We start from the raw sequence: 20,157 nt of genomic DNA on the forward strand, positions 1-20,157 counted from the left end.
TTCATAGCTCATATGAGTCTTCGTAACTTATATGACTATAGGCCCAATACACCTACGTAGTCTTCCTTTATCCCTTCTTTTTTCCACCACCTTTACTCTCTTGTCTATCTTCTCCAACAATCACTTTCCTCCCTCTCTGCTTCTTCCTCAGTCTCCTCTCTCCACCCTACTCTACTTTACTCCACCCCCTTGTAGTTGTGTTTCTCTCACACACAGCAGGAAGTTACTCTTCTGCTTTTTCTGGTTATGCGGTTTCTGCCTTTGCTGCAACGACTGTGTCAAACTCCCCTCTCCTTCCTGTAACACCCATGCCCTGCGTGTCTGTGCTGAGCTCACTGTAGGAACTTTGAGCAGTTAATAGTAAAAACAACATCTTACTTCAACAGGCGCCACTTTTCAGGTTTAAAGTTTGTCCGATTTTTTCCCAGTAACACCTGTTATCCAGCAGAGAGTGAGGAGAGTGGAAGAGATACAGGATGAGGAGGAAAGATGTTGCTCCATCAAACATCCTCATCTCAGGACCAAGACAATTGCAGTAGGCCAGTGGCTGTTCGATCCACCTGCCTAATCTCACAGAGACGTTGAAGTGCCAAGGACTCAAAGACCTGTTTTTATTTGCGTTCTCTTTTTTAAAAAAAAACCTAATTGGACTGCCTGCCCTACACTGGAAGTAACTAGCTACTTTTTTTCAGTGTGCGCAGACATCGGAGTTGGAGTTTCAATCTGTTTTGAAATTAGGCCTACTAGCACTAACAGTTCAAAGAGAGTGTTTTTTTAACCTTTCCCCTGGATTACCTGTTGACGTTTGTGATGGGGAATGCGGCAGGGGGAATAGAGCAGGCAGATGGCCGGGAGGCCAAGCACTCTGTGGGGTCAGGAACGGGCCTGAGTGACCCCACCCCGACCCTGCAGAAGAAGCATTCTGCTCCCCCCAAGCTGCCCGTGCCCTCAGAGGAGGAGCTGGAGGAGCGCTTCAGTGTGGTTCTGGTGAGTGGCAGGACAGGAGGGGAGACACACATCATGCATATCAACACACAGAAATACAGGCACATCACACAGGAATTTAGTTGCATCACACACCTACTGTATTGCACTGATATCTAAAGTAGCAGGTAAAATCCCTCACTTAAATATGCTGGGTGCCAAATGTCTGAGAGAAAATACATTCAGTTTTACATTTGAATTCTGTCAAGGTAATTCTGGTTCCTGTTAAAAAACAATGCCGTCTCTCTCACTGCAGCCAGTCATGTTAGTAAAGAGAGCTGACATTTTGTTGGCCTCAATCCCATCCAAAAGCTCACATCCTCTTTTAGATATTTTGAAATGGGCCTCTCTGCTCAGCCTGTGTTCAAATGATGTCATAGACTGCAGTCTGCACTCTTAGAGGAACTGGAGACACCATGAAGGCAAGGTGCTGGATTGAGCAATAGATTTAGCATGAAAGAGACCACAAGACTAAGACAGGAAGGCAAATGTTTCTCAAATATTTCAACATGTCATTTCCCATCAGTTAACACCTATGGAGGACAACATAATGCTATCAATCCAATACTAGAATAATATAATTATAAATGTCACCTTGTCCTAGAGAGATTTACATGGTTATCAAAATGTCATGCCAGGGTAAGCTTATACGAAACACAGCCCTTATTTTCAGTGTTTATAAAATCCCCTATGGGAAAAATGAATGGTGGAAAACAATTGGAACCATTTCCTTGTTTGACTGATAGGTTTTATGGGTATTATGACTCATACTGTGGTACCCATATAGGGTCTCTAAATTGAGAAATGTTCCAGAAATGTTCCAGAAATGTAAACTCAGTCGTTTACATTTTCCAGTGATGAAGACATGGATGTCTCATGGTAGGGTGAGGATATAAAAAATGGGCAAACTTTGAGCACCTCTATCTCCTAAAGGTTTTGTCATTCAGGTCCAAAGAAATCACTTTCTGTCCACTTCTACCATAGGAAAATTTGTATGGGACGTTTAGTTCATATCAAAAGGGGTGAGGTCAAAACGTTTTTGAAATCAAATGGAACGACCCATACCCCAAAATGTAGGTGTGTGCGTGTGTGTGTGCATGCTTGCGTGTGTGTGTGTGTGCATACTTGCGTGTGTGTGTGCGCGCGTGCATTCATGTGTACAACCCATGTGCACATAAGAGTATACAGTGCCTTCGGAAAGTATTCAGACCCCTTGACCTTTTCCACATTTTGTTATGTCACAGCCTTATTCTAAAATTGATTAAATTGTTTTTTTCCCCCTCATTAATCTACACACAATACCCCATAATGACAAAGCAAAAACAGGTTTTTAGAAATGTTGCTAATTGATTAAAAATAAAAAAATTTAATATCACATTTACATAAGTATTCAGACCCTTTACTCAGTACTTTGTTGAAGCACCTTTGGCAGCGATTACAGCATCGAGTCTTCTTGGGTATGACGCTTCAAGCTTGGCACACCTGTATTTGGGAAGTTTCTCCCATTCTTCTCTGCAGATCCTCTCAAGCTCTGTCAGGTTGGATGGGGAGCGTCGCTGCACAGCTATTTTCAGGTCTTTCCAGAGATGTTCGATCAGGTTCAAGTCCATGCTTCACCGTATTGATGGTGCCAGGTTTCCTCCAGACGTGACGCTTGGCATTCAGGCCAAAGAGTTCAATCTTGGTTTCATCAGATCAGAGAATCTTGTTTCTCATGGTCTGAGAGTCTTTAGGTGCCTTTTGGCAAACTCCAAGTGGGCTGTCATGTGCCTTTTACTGAGGTGTGGCTTCTGACTGGCCACTCTACCATAAAGGCCTACTTGGTGGAGTGCTGCAGAGATGGTTGTCTTTCTGGAAGGTTCTCCCATCTCCACAGAGGAACTCTAAAGCTCTGTCAGAGTGACCATCGGGTTCTTGGTCACCTCCCTGACCAAGGCCCTTCTCCCCCGATTGCTCAGTTTGGCCAGGCGGCCAGCACTAGGAAGAGTTTTGGTGGTTCCAAACTTCTTCCATTTAAGAATGATGGAGGCCACTGTGTTCTTGGGGACCTTCAATGCTGCAGACATTTTTTGGTACCCTTCCCCATATCTGTTCCCCGACACAATCATGTCCCGGAGCTCTACGGACAATTCCTTCGACCTCATGGCTTGTTTTTTTTATTTTCTTTAACATGCACTGTCAACTGTGGGACCTTATATAGACAGGTGTGTGCCTTTCCAAATCATGTCCAATCAATTGAATTTAACACAGGTAGACTCCAATCAAGTTGTAGAAACATCTCAAGGATGATCAATGGAAACAGGATGCGCCTGAGCTCAATTTCGAGTCTCATAGCAAAGGGTCTGAATACTTATGTAAATAAGGTATTTATGTTTTATATTTGTAATACATTTGCAAAAATTATGGGGTATTGCTGAGGATTATTTAAAAACAAAGTGTGGAGAAAATCAAGGTGTCACGCCCTGACTCTGGGGACTCGTATATGTTGAGTCAGGGTGTGTATGTTCTATGTGGTGTATTTCTATGTTGGGTTTCTATTATGTGTAGATCTATGTTGGCCGGTGTGGTTCCCAATCAGAGGCAGCTGTAGCTCGTTGTCTCTGATTGGGGACCATACTTAGGCAGCCTATTGGCACTAGTGGGTTGTGGGATCTTGTTCCAGTTAAGGTATGTTGTGTTGTGCTGCCTTGGACTTCACGTTTCGTTTTGTTGTTTTGTCGGTTGTTTATTCCTTTAAATAAACATGTATGCATATCACGCTGCGCCTTGGTCTGACCCGTTCATGAACGAACGTGACAGAAGATCCCAACAAACGAGGACCAAGCAGCGTGTTAAGGAGCAAACGCCGGGAAGTCAACGGGAGGTTACATTAGTAGATGTCCTCCTCGGTTTGGGGAGAATTACAGAGGAGGAGGCCGTCCGTTACCGGAAGGCGACGAAGGTAGATACCCAGGCAGGAGAGGTGCAACGGCAACGCAGAGGACGCCGGTCGAGGAGGAAGCCCGAGAGACAGCCCCAATATTTTATTTTGGGGGGGGCTAAAGGGGTGGTCGGGGAGCGAGAGAGAGGAGCCCCGACCACTGCACCCGGTCGGTTTTCAGATTGGGTCCCTACGACCATGGGAAGAGGAGTGGGAACAGTATTATACTGAGGAGTCGGAGGATGACGACGACGACGAGGTTCTGTTCCCTAACTCGTGGGGGCACCCGGAGGAGTCCTCACGGGAAGAAGAGTGCCCACGACAGAGACCAGAGAGGCAACCCCAAGAACATTTTGGGGGGGGCACACGTTGTGGACGACAAGGCAGCAGGAGGCCGTTAAAGGGCGGGTCTGCAGGTTAGGAGAGGAGGCCACTCCTACAGGAGGCTATAAGGGAGAAGGAAAGTGTAGAGGCACGGCGAGAGGAGCTGGTTAGGCAGCAGAAGGAGCGGGGGTTAATAAAGGAACCCAGTTCAGCTCCTTGCACCAAGCAAGTGGTGCGTGTCGCCAGTCCGGTCCGGCCCGTTCCTGCTTCCTGCACTAAGCCAGTGGTGCGTGTTCCCAGTACGGCCCGACCCGTTCCTGCCCCTCGCACCAAGACAGTGGTGCGCGTCGCCAGCCCGGTCCGGCCTGTTCCTGCTCCTCGCACCAAGCCAGTGGCTCTGGGGACTCGTATATGTTGAGTCAGGGTGTGTATGTTCTATGTGGTGTATTTCTATGTTGGGTTTCTATTATGTGTAGGTCTATGTTGGCCGGTGTGGTTCCCAATCAGAGGCAGCTGTAGCTCGTTGTCTCTGATTGGGGACCATACTTAGGCAGCCTATTGGCACTAGTGGGTTGTGGGATCTTGTTCCAGTTAAGGTATGTTGTGTTGTGCTGCCTTGGACTTCACGTTTCGTTTTGTTGTTTTGTCGGTTGTTTATTCCTTTAAATAAACATGTATGCATATCACGCTGCGCCTTGCTCTGACCCGTTCATGAACGAACGTGACACAAGGGGTCTGAGTACTTTCCGAAGGCACTGTATGTCTTTCTGAGTGTGTATGTGGGTATATGTGTGTATGAGTAACCTCATGTCTGTATGTACAGCGTGTGGTCCTCTGTAGCTCAATTGGTAGAGCATGGCGCTTGTAACGCCAGGGTAATGGGTTCGATCCCCGGGACCACCCATATGTAAAAATTTATGCACACATGACTGTAAGTCGCTTTGGATAAAAGCGTCTGCTAAATGGCATGTTATATTATTATTTATATTCACATACATATTGTGTACATTTAGTTTTTTGTTGCTAGTCTTTGTCCCTCAAAATCCACCATCGGTCTCTCCCATACTGTACCCCACCCAAACACTATAGCTATGTCCCCAGCAAAGCCACACTTACTGGGGCACACGTCATCCTCAGAGGTTTGTTAACGTGTATAGAGGAAACCACAAACTATTGTTTGAGAACATTCAATTCCGTATATCTAACCACAGTCCATCCACACCCTTCTTAGTAGGCCCAAGACTGCCTCGACTAAAACATCACTCATCTAAAATGCCTTAAATAACTTTCATTAGCTGTTAGTTTGGCTGACAACATCTATGGTGTTATTATGTGTGGCGTGTCACATGAGAATGATGCTTACTAAAATATTGTATTTCACCATGTTAATCAATAGACATGACAGAGTTGAATCAGCTTCTTGTGATATACAGTACCAGTCAAAAGTTTGGACACACCTACTCATTTCAGGGTTGTTCTTTTATATTTACTATTTTCTACGTTGTAGAATAATAGTGAAGACATCAAAACTATGAAATAACACATATGGAATCATGTAGTAATCAAAAAAGTGTTAAACAAATCAAAATATATTTTATATTTGAGATTCTTCAAAGCAGTCTCCCTTTGCCTTGATGACAGCTTTGCACACTCTTGGCATTCTCTCAACCAGCTTCATGAGGTAGTCACCTGGAATGCATTTCAATTAACAGGTGTGCCTTGTTAAAAGTTAATTTGTGGAATTTCTTTACCTAATAGGGCTATCTTCTGTATACTACCCCTACCTTGTCACAACACAACTGATTGGCTCAAACGCATTAAGAAGGTGACTACCTCATGAAGCTGGTTGAGAGAATGCCAAGAGTGTGCAAAGCTGTCATCAAGGCAAAGGGTGGCTACTTTGAAGAATCTCAAATATATTTTGATTTGTTTAACACTTTTTTGGTTACTACATGATTCCATATGTGTTATTTCATAGTTTTGATGTCTTAACTATTATTCTACAATGTAGAAAATAGTAAAAATAAAGAAAAACCTTTGAATGAGTAGGTGTGCCCAAACTTTTGACTGGTACTGTATACACACACCATATTTTCTTGTAGAAGGGCCACGTGGCTCACCTGTCATAGAGACGAATATCTATTGAATCAATCAGGTTAAATCCACTTGAATGTAACAGCAACTCACTCAAACAGGCCATGACTAAAGGACTACTGTATAGGCAAGCTATGCTCAATGATGAATGGAGGAGCATTATCTGTATGTGTTAGAAAATGCTCATGACTAGACCTGATACATGCTCATAGATGGTTTCCATTAGTTACCAACAATACATGTAAACAGTGAGTCATCTCTGTGGTGTAGGATGATGATAGCATTCACTAATAACTCTGGTGGGGACATCTGTGGTTTCTGATCACATTTGAACAGCATGGCACGAACAGGAAGCGTTATGACAATGTGCACAAGAGTGTTGGCTGGTTGGTAGTGAAGAAAGAAATGAAAAAAATATTTTATTTAAGATTATATTATTATGCAGGCACTGCTTAATTTAAGTCTATTGAGTAACATGTCGTTGTAGACCGGTCAGAGTTAATTTAAATACAAGATCCCCAAAGACCCCAGTTGTAATCACAATAACAGTTTAAAGTCATTATTGATGTAGGTTTTTGAAGTGCATCTTATTCTATTCTCAGAGCTATATGAACCTGCCTCCAGACAAGCTGAAGCTGTTGAGTCAGTACGACAATGACAAGAAGTGGGAGCTGATCTGTGATCAGGTAAGAACATTACATCTTGTTGGGCGCCTTATATGGGGTGATTGGTTCATGCATTAGTATATACACAGTTCTACATGATTGGGTAACGCTTTATTTCAGCGGTCCATAATAAACAATTTATTAATCATTACTCCCACATTTATGAATAATCATAAGTAAAGTATTTTTGCAGTCCCTAATCTAAAGCAAGCACTATTTAACCATAACCATAACCCTTACCTAACCTAACCTAACCTAACCTAACCATAACCATAACCATAAATGGTGTGTCATATTTTAGTAAATACCTAATAAATGGTTTGTTACGGATCGTTAAAATAAAGTGTAACCCATGATTGTATCTGAGAGGAAGTGTTATAAAAACACAGCATACGGAAATAACTGTGAAGAAAAATAAATATGTATTGCTGGTGTCCAGTTGCCAATATGTAATGTAGGTCAGAGTGCAAAAGGTCATATAGTCTGTTTCTACCACAACACTAAAACTCTGATGGGTTCCTGTGGTAAGCACGTTTGCCCTCAGCAGGTTGGCATGGTAACAAAGTGGTTTACGGTGCTTGTTGTGTTTGACTGTGTTATTTTTCCTCTCACTCACCCTCCTCCCCTCATCCCCTTCTCCTTCCTCCCTCCGTTCTGTGTGGTCAGGAGCGGTTCCAGGTGAAGAACCCCCCCTCTACCTATCTGACCAAGATCAAGAGCTTCTACCAGGACCAAGGAGGAGTGACCCGCAGGGTGGGTGTACAGTACCTCCCTTCCCGCTCACGTTCATAGAGCTTCTAGTCATTCTCACCGTAGCCAGGGATTTCAAGAACTAAATATGCGTGTTTTGGAACAATGGGATAACAATATGACATCTACAGTAGTAGTACATCCTTGCATTTTATGACAAAGCCACTAAGCGAGTAATATAAGGCCAGTCTCATTAGCATAACTACTGAACTACGGATATAAAGGTTTGTGAGTTTCCTTAATTCATAGAGCTTCTCTGTATGGTTTTGGCCTATTTCAGTTCAAGAGGCAGGTCCAGGAGTCCACCCAGGTACTGAGAGAGCTGGAGATCTCCCTCCGCACCAATCATATTGGGTGAGTGACTGGACCAGGATTAGCCTCTGCCGAGTCCCGAACGACCGGAAGTTCTGGTTTTCTGGGGAAATGGAAAGAGAGCCTGTGACGCGACTTCCGCTTTTGGACGTTAACAAGGCGACTCTCCATCTTAACTACTCCTCCACATTTACTGGATTGGTTGAACAATGCAGAAGAGAACCTCCCCCGACAGTTTTTTTTCTTCTTCTCGTCAAGACCAGTATGTACGGGATCTAGTTTCAGGCGTTTCTTTTACGCCTGCTATGTTAGGTTTGACCAGGACTGGTCCAGCAGGTATCCCATTAGTCAGTACGACTGACTCAACTGTCCTTAAAGTAGTATTGGGTTCTAATTCTCTTTCTCTCTATATAGCTGGGCCCAGGAGTTTCTGAATGAGGAGAACCAGGGTTTGGATGTATTAGTGGACTACCTGTCCTACGCCCAGTGTGACGCTTCGTGAGTATCCCTTGCAGCCTCCCATTCAGTCTTAACAGAATCCCATACTGTATCAATGAGACATAGATTAATGCTTGATTATCTACAGTGATGGAAAAAAGTATTTGATCCCCTGCTGATTTTGTAAGTTTGCCCACTGACAAAAAATGATCAGTCTATAATTTTAATGGTAGGTTTATTTGAACAGTGAGAGACAGAATAACAACAAAAAAATCCAGAAAAACGCATGTAAAAAATGTTATAAATTGATTTGCATTTTAATGAGGGAAATAAGTATTTGACCCCCTCTCAATCAGAAAGATTTCTGGCTCCCAGGTGTTGTTTATACAGGTAACGAGCTGAGATTAGGAGCACACTCTTAAAGGGAGTGCTCCTAATCTCAGCTTGTTACCTGTATAAAAGACACCTGTCCACAGAAGCAATCAATCAATCAGATTCCAAACTCTCCACCATGGCCAAGACCAAAGAGCTCTCCAAGGATGTCAGGGACAAGATTGTAGACCTACACAAGGCTGGAATGGGCTACAAGACCATCGCCAAGCAGCTTGGTGAGAAGGTGACAACAGTTGGTGCGATTATTCGCAAATGGAAGAAACACAAAATAACTGTCAATCTCCCTCAGCCTGGGGCTCCATGCAAGATCTCACCACGTGGAGTTGCAATGATCATGAGATCGGTGAGGAATCAGCCCAGAACTACACGGGAGGATATTGTCAATGATCTCTAGGCAGCTGGGACCATAGTCACCAAGAAAACAATTGGTAACACACTACGCCGTGAAGGACTGAAATCCTGCAGCGCCCGCAAGGTCCCCCTGCTCAAGAAAACACATATACATGCCCGTCAGAAGTTTGCCAATGAACATCTGAATGATTCAGAGGAGAACTGGGTGAAAGTGTTGTGGTCAGATGAGATCAAAATGGAGCTCTTTGGCATCAACTCAATTCGCCGTGTTTGGAGGAGGAGGAATGCTGCCTATGACCCCAAGAACACCATCCCCACCGTCAAACATGGAGGTGGAACATTATGCTTTGGGGGTGTTTTTCTGCTAAGGGCCATGTACCGTCAAATCTTGGGTGAGAATCTCCTTCTCTCAGCCAGGGCATTGAAAATGGGTCGTGGGTGGGTATTCCAGCATGACAATGACCCAAAACACACGGCCAAGGCAACAAAGGAGTGGCTCAAGAAGAAGCACATTAAGGTCCTGGAGTGGCCTAGCCAGTCTCCAGACCTTAATCCCATAGACAATCTGTGGAGGGAGCTGAAGGTTCGAGTTGCCAAACGTCAGCCTCGAAACCTTAATGACTTGGAGAAGATCTGCAAAGAGGAGTGGGACAAAATCCCTCCTGAGATGTGTGCAAACCTGGTGGCCAACTACAAGAAACGTCTGACCTCTGTGATTGCCAACAAGGGTTTTGCCACCAGGTACTAAGTCATGTTTTGCAGAGGGGTCAAATACTTATTTCCCTCATTAAAATGCAAATCAATTTATAACATTTTTTACATGCGTTTTTCTGGATTTTGTTGTTGTTATTCTGTCTCTCACTGTTCAAATAAACCTACCATTAAAATTATAGACTGATAATTTTTTGTCAGTGGGCAAATGTACAAAATGAGCAGGGGATCAAATACCTTTTCCCCTCACTGTATATGTGACTATATGTTTGTGTATTTGGGAATGTATCAATAGGTTTGACAGGGAGGGTGCTGAGAATGGGGGAACACTGTCAGAGAGAGGGAAGCCAGCGGAGAGGTCCATGGAGGACCTGAATAAGAGTGCAGGAAGCCCCCCTACACATGGCATGACCAGAGCAGCCCGCGCCCTAACCGTACGGTAAGAACCATCAGCCGTAATGAGACCCGAGTCTCACCCAAAATATTCTACTGCAAAGTGACCACCATCTCTTCCATCCTCTCAATATCTTCTTTGCAGGATAACCTCTCTGGCACAGAGTAGGAGAACTCAGAAGAGCTCTAGATTGACCAGTCATAGGGACGACGTCCATGTGTGCATCATGTGTCTGCGTGCCATCATGAACTACCAGGTGTGTGTTTGTGTGTGTTGTGCGGTGTGTGTGCATGACCGTGATATGGAGTTTGAAATTGTGAAATTACAGAGCTGATTATCACTTTTTCAGTCGGGCTTCAACCAAGTGATGACACACCCACGCTGTGTCAACGAGATCACTCTCAGTCTCAACAACAGGAACCCCAGGTATGAACACCTGTGTGTGTGTGTGCATGTGTGTGTGCATGCTTGTGCATGTGTGTGTGTGATGTGATATGATATTCCTGGTCTCTACAGAACCAAAGCCCTGGTGTTGGAGCTGTTGGCTGCTGTGTGTCTTGTGAGGGGCGGTCATGACATCATTCTCGCTGCCTTCGACAACTTCAAGGAGGTGAAGGGTTTGACCAAACGTAGACACACTAGAACAGACTTTACTTGACCAATATGTACTGTACGTCATCTGTGATGTGGATGACAGATGTGGACATCTGTTGAAGTGCATGACCGTGTTACTGAAACAAGGAACGTCTGTCCCATGTCTTTTCACTCAGGTGAGCGGAGAGAAGAACCGCTTTGAGAAACTGATGGAGTACTTTAGCAACGATGACAGCAACATTGACTTCATGGTACGTGGACACAAAACGGTTTTAAATCTACTGGCTGATGTGTTGACATTGCTCACAATGTAGTTCTGAAAGGTTAAAGATCAAATATGATGATCCCTCTCTTCAGGTGGCCTGTATGCAGTTCATTAACATTGTGGTGCATTCGGTGGAGAATATGAACTTCCGTGTTCACCTGCAATATGAGTTCACTCACCATGGACTGGACCAGTACTTAGAGGTAAGCTCTCATCTCATTGTGGAAAATCAAACAGTCACAACCACAAAACCAACTCCTTAAAACTGAAATGAAACCGCCATGATAAAGATGATAATTTGTGTGTGTGTGTGTGTCAGACTCTGAAGCTGACAGAGAGTGAGAAGCTGCAGGTTCAGATTCAGGCCTACTTGGACAACGTGTTTGATGTGGGGGCTCTGCTGGAGGATGCAGAGAACAGGGGTGGGGTGCTGGACCATGTGGAAGAACTGCAGGAGCATAACACACAGGTCAGTGAAACATACTGTACACACACAGTCTGATTCATTCAAATCACACATCTAAACAATGTCAGCAATTATTCTATGACTCGTGACCTCCAAATGATGTGTTGTGTCGTGTTGTGTCATGTGTTGTGTTGTGTCATGTGTTGTGTTGTGTCATGTTGTGTCGTGTTGTGTCATGTGTTGTGCTGTGTCGTGTTGTGTTGTGTTTTGTCATGTTGTGTTGTGTTGTGCTGTGTTGTGTCATGTTGTATTGTGTCGTGTTGTCGTGTTGTGTTGTGTTTTTGTAGCTGAGTGCCAGGCTAGAGGAGATTGAGAGCCAGTCTGCAGAGAGGATGGCTGAACTAGAGAAACAGCTCCTCCAAGCCACCAAGGAGACAGAGCTGCTCAAGGTCTGCACTGTACAGTTAACTGAGGATTGTTTACAATATAGTGTATCAGACAGAAAGGTATGTGTGTGATTGTGTGATGATAACTTTTCCTTGCCTTTGTGTGTGCGGCTGACAGGGGAACCTGCGGGACTCCTGTTCCCAGGTCAGTTCTCTGCAGCAGAGAGAGAGGGAGAGGGAGATAAGCCAGGAGAGGGAGCGGGACAGAGAGCGTCTAAGCCAACCCTCCTCTGAGCTGGAACTCAAGGTGCAGGAGCTGCAGGACCGAGGGCTGATCCGCCTGGGACGCACCCCCTCTGGGGCCCTAGACCTCCAGGTGGTGCCTGTCACCATCATCGAGTACGTCCCCGCCCCAGCCTCTGAGCCCATGCTCAGCTCCACTGGACCTACTGGCCCAGACGTCCCTGATGCCACTCCCTCCTCAGCCATCTCTGCTGTCCCCCCTCCTCCTCCTCCTCCTCCCCCACCCCCTCCACCTTCTGGGCCTGTTGGACCTATTCCCCCACCCCCTCCACCTCCTCTTCCTCCCCCGCCTGGCTCTGATGGCCCACCTCCCCTTCCTCTTCCCCCCAGGGGAGTTCCACCCCCACCTCCTCCTCCACCTGGCGCTGGACCCCCGCCCCCACCCGGAGGCCCACCTTCTGGAGACAGCCAAGCCGGTAAGGTGACTCTTATCTGCTTTCATTAGAGATATACAGATAGAGTGGCTTGCGAAAGTATTCACCCCCCTTGGCATTTTTCCTATTTTGTTGCCTTACAACCTGGAATTAACCTAGGTTTGTATCATTTGATTTACACAACATACCTACTACCACTTTGAAGATGCAAAATATATTTTATTGTGAAACAAACAAGAAATAAGACAAGAAAAACTGAAAACTTGAGCATGCATAACTATTCACCCCCTCTGGGCTTTGACTAGGCCATTCCAAGACATTTAAATCTTTCCCCTTAAACCACTTGAGTGTTGCTTTAGCAGTATGCTTAGGATCATTGTCCTGCTGGAAGGTGAACCTCCGTCCCAGTCTCAAATCTCTGGAAGACTGAAAGGTTTCCCTCAAGAATTTCCCTGTATTTCGCGGCATCCATCATTCCTTCAATTCTGACCAGTTTCCCAGTCCCTGCCGATGAAAAACATCCCCACAGCATGATGCTGCCACCACCATGCTTCACTGTGGGAATGGTGTTCTCGGGGTGATGAGAGGTGTTGGGTTTGCGCCAGACATAGAGTTTTCCTCGATGGCCAAAAAGGGGTGAAAACATATGCACGCACCACTTTTCCGTTATTTCTTTTTTTAGAATTTTTTGAAACAAGTTATTTTTTTCATTTCACTTCACCAATTTGGACTATTTTGTGTATGTCCATTACATGAAATCCATTTAAATTACAGGTTGTAATGCAACAAAATAGGAAAAACGCCAAGGGGGTAACTGCCAAAATAAAGGAAACACCAACATAAAGTGTCTTAATGGGGCGGTGGGCCACCACGAGCCAGAACCGCTTCAATGCACTTTGGCATAAATTCTAGAAGTGTCTAGAACTCCATTGGAGGGATGTGAAACCATTCTTCCATGAGAAATTCCATCATTTTGTGTTTTGTTGATGGTGGTGGAAAACGCTGTTTTAGGAAGCACTCCAGAATCTCCCATAAGTGTTCAATTGGTTTGAGATCTGGTTAACTGAGAAGTCATGGCATATGATTTACATTGTTGTCATGCTCATCAAACCATTCAGTGACCATGCGTGCCCTGTGGGTAGGGGCATTGTCATCCTATGGGGGCATAGCTATGGTAGCCAACATAGTGGCCTGCCCAGCATTTTTATACATGACCCTAAGCATAATAGGAAGTTAATTCACTCAGGAACCACACCTGTGTGGAAGCACCTGCTTTCAATATACTTTGTAGCCCTCATTTACTTAAGTGTTTCCATAATTCTGGCAGTTATCAGTGGAGGCTGCTGAGGGGTGGACGGCTCATAATAATGGCTGGAACGGAGCGAATGGAATGGCATCAAACACCTGGAAAACCATGTATTTGATACCATTCCACCTATTCCTCTCCAGCCATTACCAAGAGCCTGTCCTCCCCAATTAAGGTGCCACCAACCTCCGGTGTTATATGTATATATGTATATATATATATATATATATATATATATATATATATATATATATATATATATATATATATATATTAATGGTAGGTAGCGGTCTACAGCAGATATTAGAAGATGAGAGAGGAAACCATTCATCTAGAGGAGAGATTAAGAGATTAGGGTGTGAGAAGTCAAATAGGAGAGAGCTCCATGCTAATCAGATTGTCAATCAATCTCATGAATCTGTATGCGTCCAATTTGCTGAAGGGTGAAATGAGTGCATTGGCGATTGACAAATGTGATTGATTCTCTCTCCTACTCTCTCTTTCTCTTTCTCTCTCTCTTTCTCTTAGGAGGTAAAAGCAGGAAGCCCATCCAGACTAAGTTCCGGATGCCTTTGCTCAACTGGCAGGCACTGAAGCCCAACCAGGTGACTGGCACGGTCTTCAACGAGCTGGACGATGAGCAGGTCTTAGGGGTAAGACCAAACCTCCACACTGATACTGGTGCTGACTGTGCTCTACTCTTCCATTCTCCCTTCTCTCACCTTCCCTCTGACCCTCTTTCTACTCCTCTCTCTCCCCCTGTCTCTCTCTCCCCTACTTACCCTCCCTCTTCCTCCCTCTCTAACCATCTCTATGTGTGTTGTGTCAGGAGCTGAACATGGAGGCGTTTGAGGAGCAGTTTAAGACCAAGGCCCAGGGTCCTCCAGCAGCTCTGTCCACTCTGAAGGTCAAGGTGGCCCAGAAGGCCCCCAGCAAGGTCAACCTGATCGAGGGCAACAAGGCCAAGAACCTGGCCATCACGCTACGCAAGGGAGGCAGGAGCCCCGCAGACATCTGCACAGCTATAGAGACGTATGGAACTCTATCTTCTACTATTCTGTGCCTTTCCTTAGTAAACATCTTTCTCACACATTTCATTTATTTTTTGTTCTAGTTAATCCCTTCATTCTCTTTCTCCTCATCCCACCTTCCCCTAACACTCTTCTTTTGTCCATTCCTTATTATCTTTCTTCTCTCTCTCCCTCCCTCCTTCTCTCCCTCCTTCTCTCCAGGTATGACCAGCAGTCGTTGGGGCTGGACTTCCTGGAGCTGCTGGAGAGGTTTGTCCCGTCAGACTACGAGCTGAAGCTCCTCCAGAACTATGAGAAGGAGGGCCGTCCGCTGGATGAACTGTCAGAGGAGGACCGCTTCATGATGCGCTTTGGGAAGATCCCTCGTCTGGCCCAGCGAATCAACACCCTCACCTTCATGGGCAACTTCCCCGAGAGCGTCAAACGTCTGCATCCGGTAAGTCAGTTGCTCAGGCCATACAATGAAATTGTATCTGTACAATAATGACTTTCTTCTGAATCTGATACTATAGTCATTCATAATCTCACCTACAGCAACTGAACTCTATAATCGCAGCATCCATGTCCATTAAGTCCTCGGCCAAGCTGAAGAAGATGTTAGAGGTGAGTGGAGGGCTTCCCTGTCCGTCACTGCTAACCTCCAATCAGAGAGCCTCTTTAACAGGCCTGCACTGTCCATGTAACACATTCTGTATCTGGCTCCTCCCCTCCAGATCATCCTAGCCTTTGGGAACTACATGAACAGCAGTAAGAGGGGTGCAGCCTTTGGGTTCCGCCTGCAGAGTCTGGACCTGGTGAGTACCCCTCTGCTCTTGAGGCAAAATTGTTTCCCTTATTTAACATGAATAGAACCATCACTAAAATGGAGATTAACTGTCTGAAATAGTATGGCTTAAGCTCTGTAACGATGAATAAGTCACTATTAGCTAAAGCCAGGTTTGGACTGTTGAGGGAGCTATGGTATGTTGATAGGCAGGCCAGTCCGTCTTTGAGAGATGACTCCATCTGTCCCTCCATTTGTCTCTGTCCTGTCAGCTGCTGGACACAAAGTCTACAGACCGCTCCCAGACCCTACTACACTTCATCTCCAGCATCGTCCAGGAGAAATACCCTGAACTCAACAACTTCCACACTGAGCTGCACTTTGTGGACAAGGCTGGCCTAGGTGCGTGAACGCAATCAACGCTTGCACGCATGCACACACATGCATGCGCAAACACATTTACACACAGCTTTAAAAAATGCAGCCCTTCATAGTGAGAATAACTGACGCCCTGTTTCTCTCCTGTGTTTGTGTGTTTCAGTGTCTCTGGACAGTATTCTTCAGGATATCCGCTCTCTGGAGAGGGGAATGGAAGTGACGAAGAAGGAGTTCCTGGTGCAGGAAGACAACACAGTGCTGAAGGATTTTGTCAAGGCAAACAGTGAATTACTGGACTCTTTACTCAAAGACAGCAAGACCGCTCAGGTTGGAATTCCATAACATTTGAACTTAATAGACACATCCAACACACATCATTCCACAGAAGATGTTCAATACCTATTTTATGATGTGTGTGTGTCATCTCTCCTCCTCTTCCTCTCTCACCTCCACCACTAGGAGGCATATGGCTCGGCGGTGGAGTATTTTGGAGAGAACCCCAAGACCACGCAACCCTCCATGTTTTTCCCTCTGTTTGTCCGCTTCATGAAGGCCTATAAGGTGAGGTGGTGCCCCCATAATGAGGCAGCACAGAGGGAAAGGATAATGAAATAGCTCATTATATTTCACTTGTGTCTATTGTGGGTGCATTTTGTATTTATATGAATGTTTGTTAAAGAGACAGTGCAGTCAAAAACGTGATTTTCTTGTGTTTTAAATATATTTTCCACACTATGAGGTTGGAAAAATACTGTGGAATTGTGAAAATTATGATGATGCACTTTTAGTGTAAGAGCTATTTGAAAAGACTGGCTGAAATTTCAGCTTGTTTGGCTGTGTGGGATTTTTGCACCACCTGGTAAATTAATAGACCAATAAAAAAGAAAGTTTGCCCTCCTCTCTGCCAATAGCAGCTAGTTTTCAGGTTACACATCCCTCCTATTAGGCTCCTCCAATTAGGCCCCTCACTCAGACCACTTCCAGACAGTCCTAGCAAAATTCTTGCTTGAGAAATAGCATTTTGCTAAGAAGCTATTTTTGTTTCTTTTTACCATTTTAATTGAAAACAATCACAGCAAGGTACTTAATTGTTGCCCAGAAATGATTTGATATTGAGATAAAACGGCTGCATTGGACCTTTAATGACCTGTTTTTGTGTCTGTGTCCCACACAGCAAGCAGAGCAGGATAATGAACAGAGGAAGAGACTGGAGGCCCAGAGCAGCGAGAACCAAGCAGAGTCTCCCTCCCCTAGAAAGAAAGAGGCTGCAGGACACAAGGTATGACAATAGACTATAGACCGATGCCCCATACCAACTCAACCACCACAATCTACATTCAATACAGTCAGTTAAAAAACTTCCCCTATGACTGCTCGACCAGTGACTGGTCATTCTAGTGTGGTCCATACTACATATGCCAATGTGTCAGCTTTACCCTTTGACCCCTGCCAGTCTCCCATGATGCCCAAGATGGACCTGATAGCGGAGCTGAAGAAAAGGCAGGTGAAGCCCCAGGTGAAGGATGGGGCCCTGGAGGACATCATCACAGGTATGACAAACCACTATGGCTAGAATACATTATGCACTATAGTCTTATAAGTCATTATAGTTTATGATCTATAAAACATCAGAGTTAAGGACGCTTATAGTCAATGTCATAACACATTATAAGTGGGCTATAAGGCACTATAAAATACATTAATGCTTTATATGTATGTAAATCATAAAGTGTTACCACACTTTTCACCAGTACATTCTGAGATAGATATCCCTTGCTAAGTTTCAGTGGTTGTGTCTATGTGCTTTGTCCCAGACCTGAGGAACTCCCCGTTCAGAGCAACAGATGGACGGAGACCAGCACAGCGTCAAGACACCTGAACAACTCCAGCTCCAAGACCCACAACTCCACTGAGATGACTGTACACACTCAATATCAAAGTGTATGCATACACAGAACACAAATACATACTTGTATTGTACATACACAATACACATACATTAGTACTGGAGATGATGTAGCCTTTTACTTATCAATACACATTTAAACAACAATATGAATTGTCAAAATAGATACGCAAGGTAGATGGATTATTTTAAATATGTTATTGGACCATAAACAGATATGGCTCATTAACCTTTACGGACCAAATAATGATGATCCAAAATTCTTTGACAATATATATAATAAATTATCAAGCCTGCAAGCAATTCAAGACAATATTGTTATGGTGGGGGATTATAATACTGTTTTAAATAGCTCAATGGACCGTAAAGGAAATCACACCACAAACAATCACCCACATGCTCTTAAGGAAATTGTGAATGTCATGGATACATTAGAATTAGTAGATATATGGAGGCTTAAATATACTGATCTAGTGAGATATACATGGCGGAGACTGAATCAAGCTAGTCGTCTTGACTTCTTTCTTATCTCATTCTCGTTGGCACCAAAAGTTAAAAAAGTGTTGATAGGGGACAGAATGCGGTCGGACCATCATATAATAGGCATATACATTACTCTTACTGAATTTCCACGTGGGCGAGGATATAGGAAATTTTATCAAAGCCTATTGGATGATAATTTATTTATAATTAGAACAAATGAATTTATAACTGACTTTTTCCAACATAACATAGGTACAGCGAATCCCCTTATTGTATGGGACACCTTTAAATGTGCCTTTAGAGGCCATGCAATTCAGTACTCATCTCGAAAACAAAAGCAATTTAGGTCAAAAGAGTTTATACTAAGAAAGGAAATAGAAAGTCTAACAGAACAGATAGATGGCAATCAAAACTGTAACATAGAGGCTCAGAATAAATTAGAGGAAAAACAAAAAGAAATTGAGAAACTTACTCAAGAAAGATCAAGTGTAATATATTATAAAAATAAAGCAAACTGGATGGAATATGGGGAAAAATGCAAAAAATTATTTTTTAATCTTCAACATAGGAATGCTACCAAAAATAACTTAATGAAACTGGTTACAATTGACGGAGTCACCCATAATTCACCAAATGATATTTTGAAGGAAGAAACAAAGTACTTTAAGCATATGTTTTATTTTCAGTCGCCTCCATCTCCTCTAACTGAAGCTAATTGTAGAGATGTTTTTTCTATTGATAATGTCAAATTAACAGCCACACAGAAAGACTCATGTGAAGGTGAAATTACAGAGGAGGAACTTCTGGATGCAATTAAAGACTTTAAGTCTGGGAAAACTCCAGGGTTGGATGGCATACCAGTCGAGGTATACCAAACCTTTTTTGATATACTAAGAGGACCGTTATTAGCATGTTTTAACCACTCCTATGTAAATGGTAGATTATCTGACACTCAAGAAGAAGGTCTGATCTCATTATTACTGAAACAGGATACAAGTGGAAAATATAAAGATCCAGTCCATTTACAAAATTGGAGGCCCCTTACACTTCAGTGTTGTGATGCAAAAATCCTAGCAAAATGTATAGCACATAGAATTAAAAAGGTATTGTCGGATATTATTCATTCTAATCAGACAGGTTTTTTACATGGAAGATACATTGGAGATAATATAAGGCAAGTATTGGAAACAATAGAACACTATGGAAAATATGGGAAAACAGGCCTGCTATTCATCGCAGACTTCGAAAAGGCATTTGATAAAGTTCGACTGGGGTTTATATATAAATGCCTGGAGCATTTCAATTTTGGAGAATCTCTTATAAAATGGGTCAAAATCATGTATAGTAACCCTAGGTGTAAATTAGTAAATAATGGCTATTTCTCAGAAAGTTTTAAACTGTCAAGAGGAGTGAAACAAGGTTGTCCACTATCGGCATATCTATTTATTATGGCCATCGAGATGTTAGCTATTAAAATTTACATTTTAGTCATTTAGCAGACGCTCTTATCCAGAGCGACTTACAGTTAGTGAGTGCATACATTATTTTTATTTTTTTCATACTGGCCCCCCGTGGGAATCAAACCCACAACCCTGGCGTTGCAAACACCATGCTCTACCAACTGAG

At 43.8% G+C, this 20,157-nt stretch overlaps 1 protein-coding gene across 1 annotated transcript; it reads left to right on the plus strand.

The window, feature by feature from the left end:
• The first annotated feature begins 287 nt into the window (after window positions 1–287).
• LOC311123665 (formin-like protein 1) lies at window positions 288–19,021 on the plus strand. The gene is made up of 25 exons (XM_084197909.1): window positions 288–987; window positions 6,925–7,008; window positions 7,654–7,740; window positions 8,018–8,091; window positions 8,464–8,547; window positions 10,238–10,381; window positions 10,481–10,592; window positions 10,686–10,762; window positions 10,853–10,946; window positions 11,107–11,181; window positions 11,288–11,398; window positions 11,515–11,664; window positions 11,949–12,050; window positions 12,166–12,706; window positions 14,499–14,623; window positions 14,800–15,002; window positions 15,203–15,437; window positions 15,536–15,604; window positions 15,715–15,795; window positions 16,037–16,166; window positions 16,306–16,469; window positions 16,602–16,703; window positions 17,317–17,421; window positions 17,596–17,692; window positions 17,957–19,021. The coding sequence occupies exons 1-25, from the start codon at window positions 811–813 to the stop codon at window positions 18,019–18,021; spliced, it is 3,288 nt and encodes a 1,095-aa protein (XP_084054035.1). The 5' UTR covers window positions 288–810; the 3' UTR covers window positions 18,022–19,021.
• Window positions 19,022–20,157: the final 1,136 nt, after the last annotated feature.

Source organism: Coregonus lavaretus (assembly GCF_964263955.1).
Source record: "Coregonus lavaretus genome assembly, contig: HAP1_SCAFFOLD_1387, whole genome shotgun sequence".
Lineage (NCBI taxonomy): Eukaryota > Metazoa > Chordata > Actinopteri > Salmoniformes > Salmonidae > Coregonus > Coregonus lavaretus.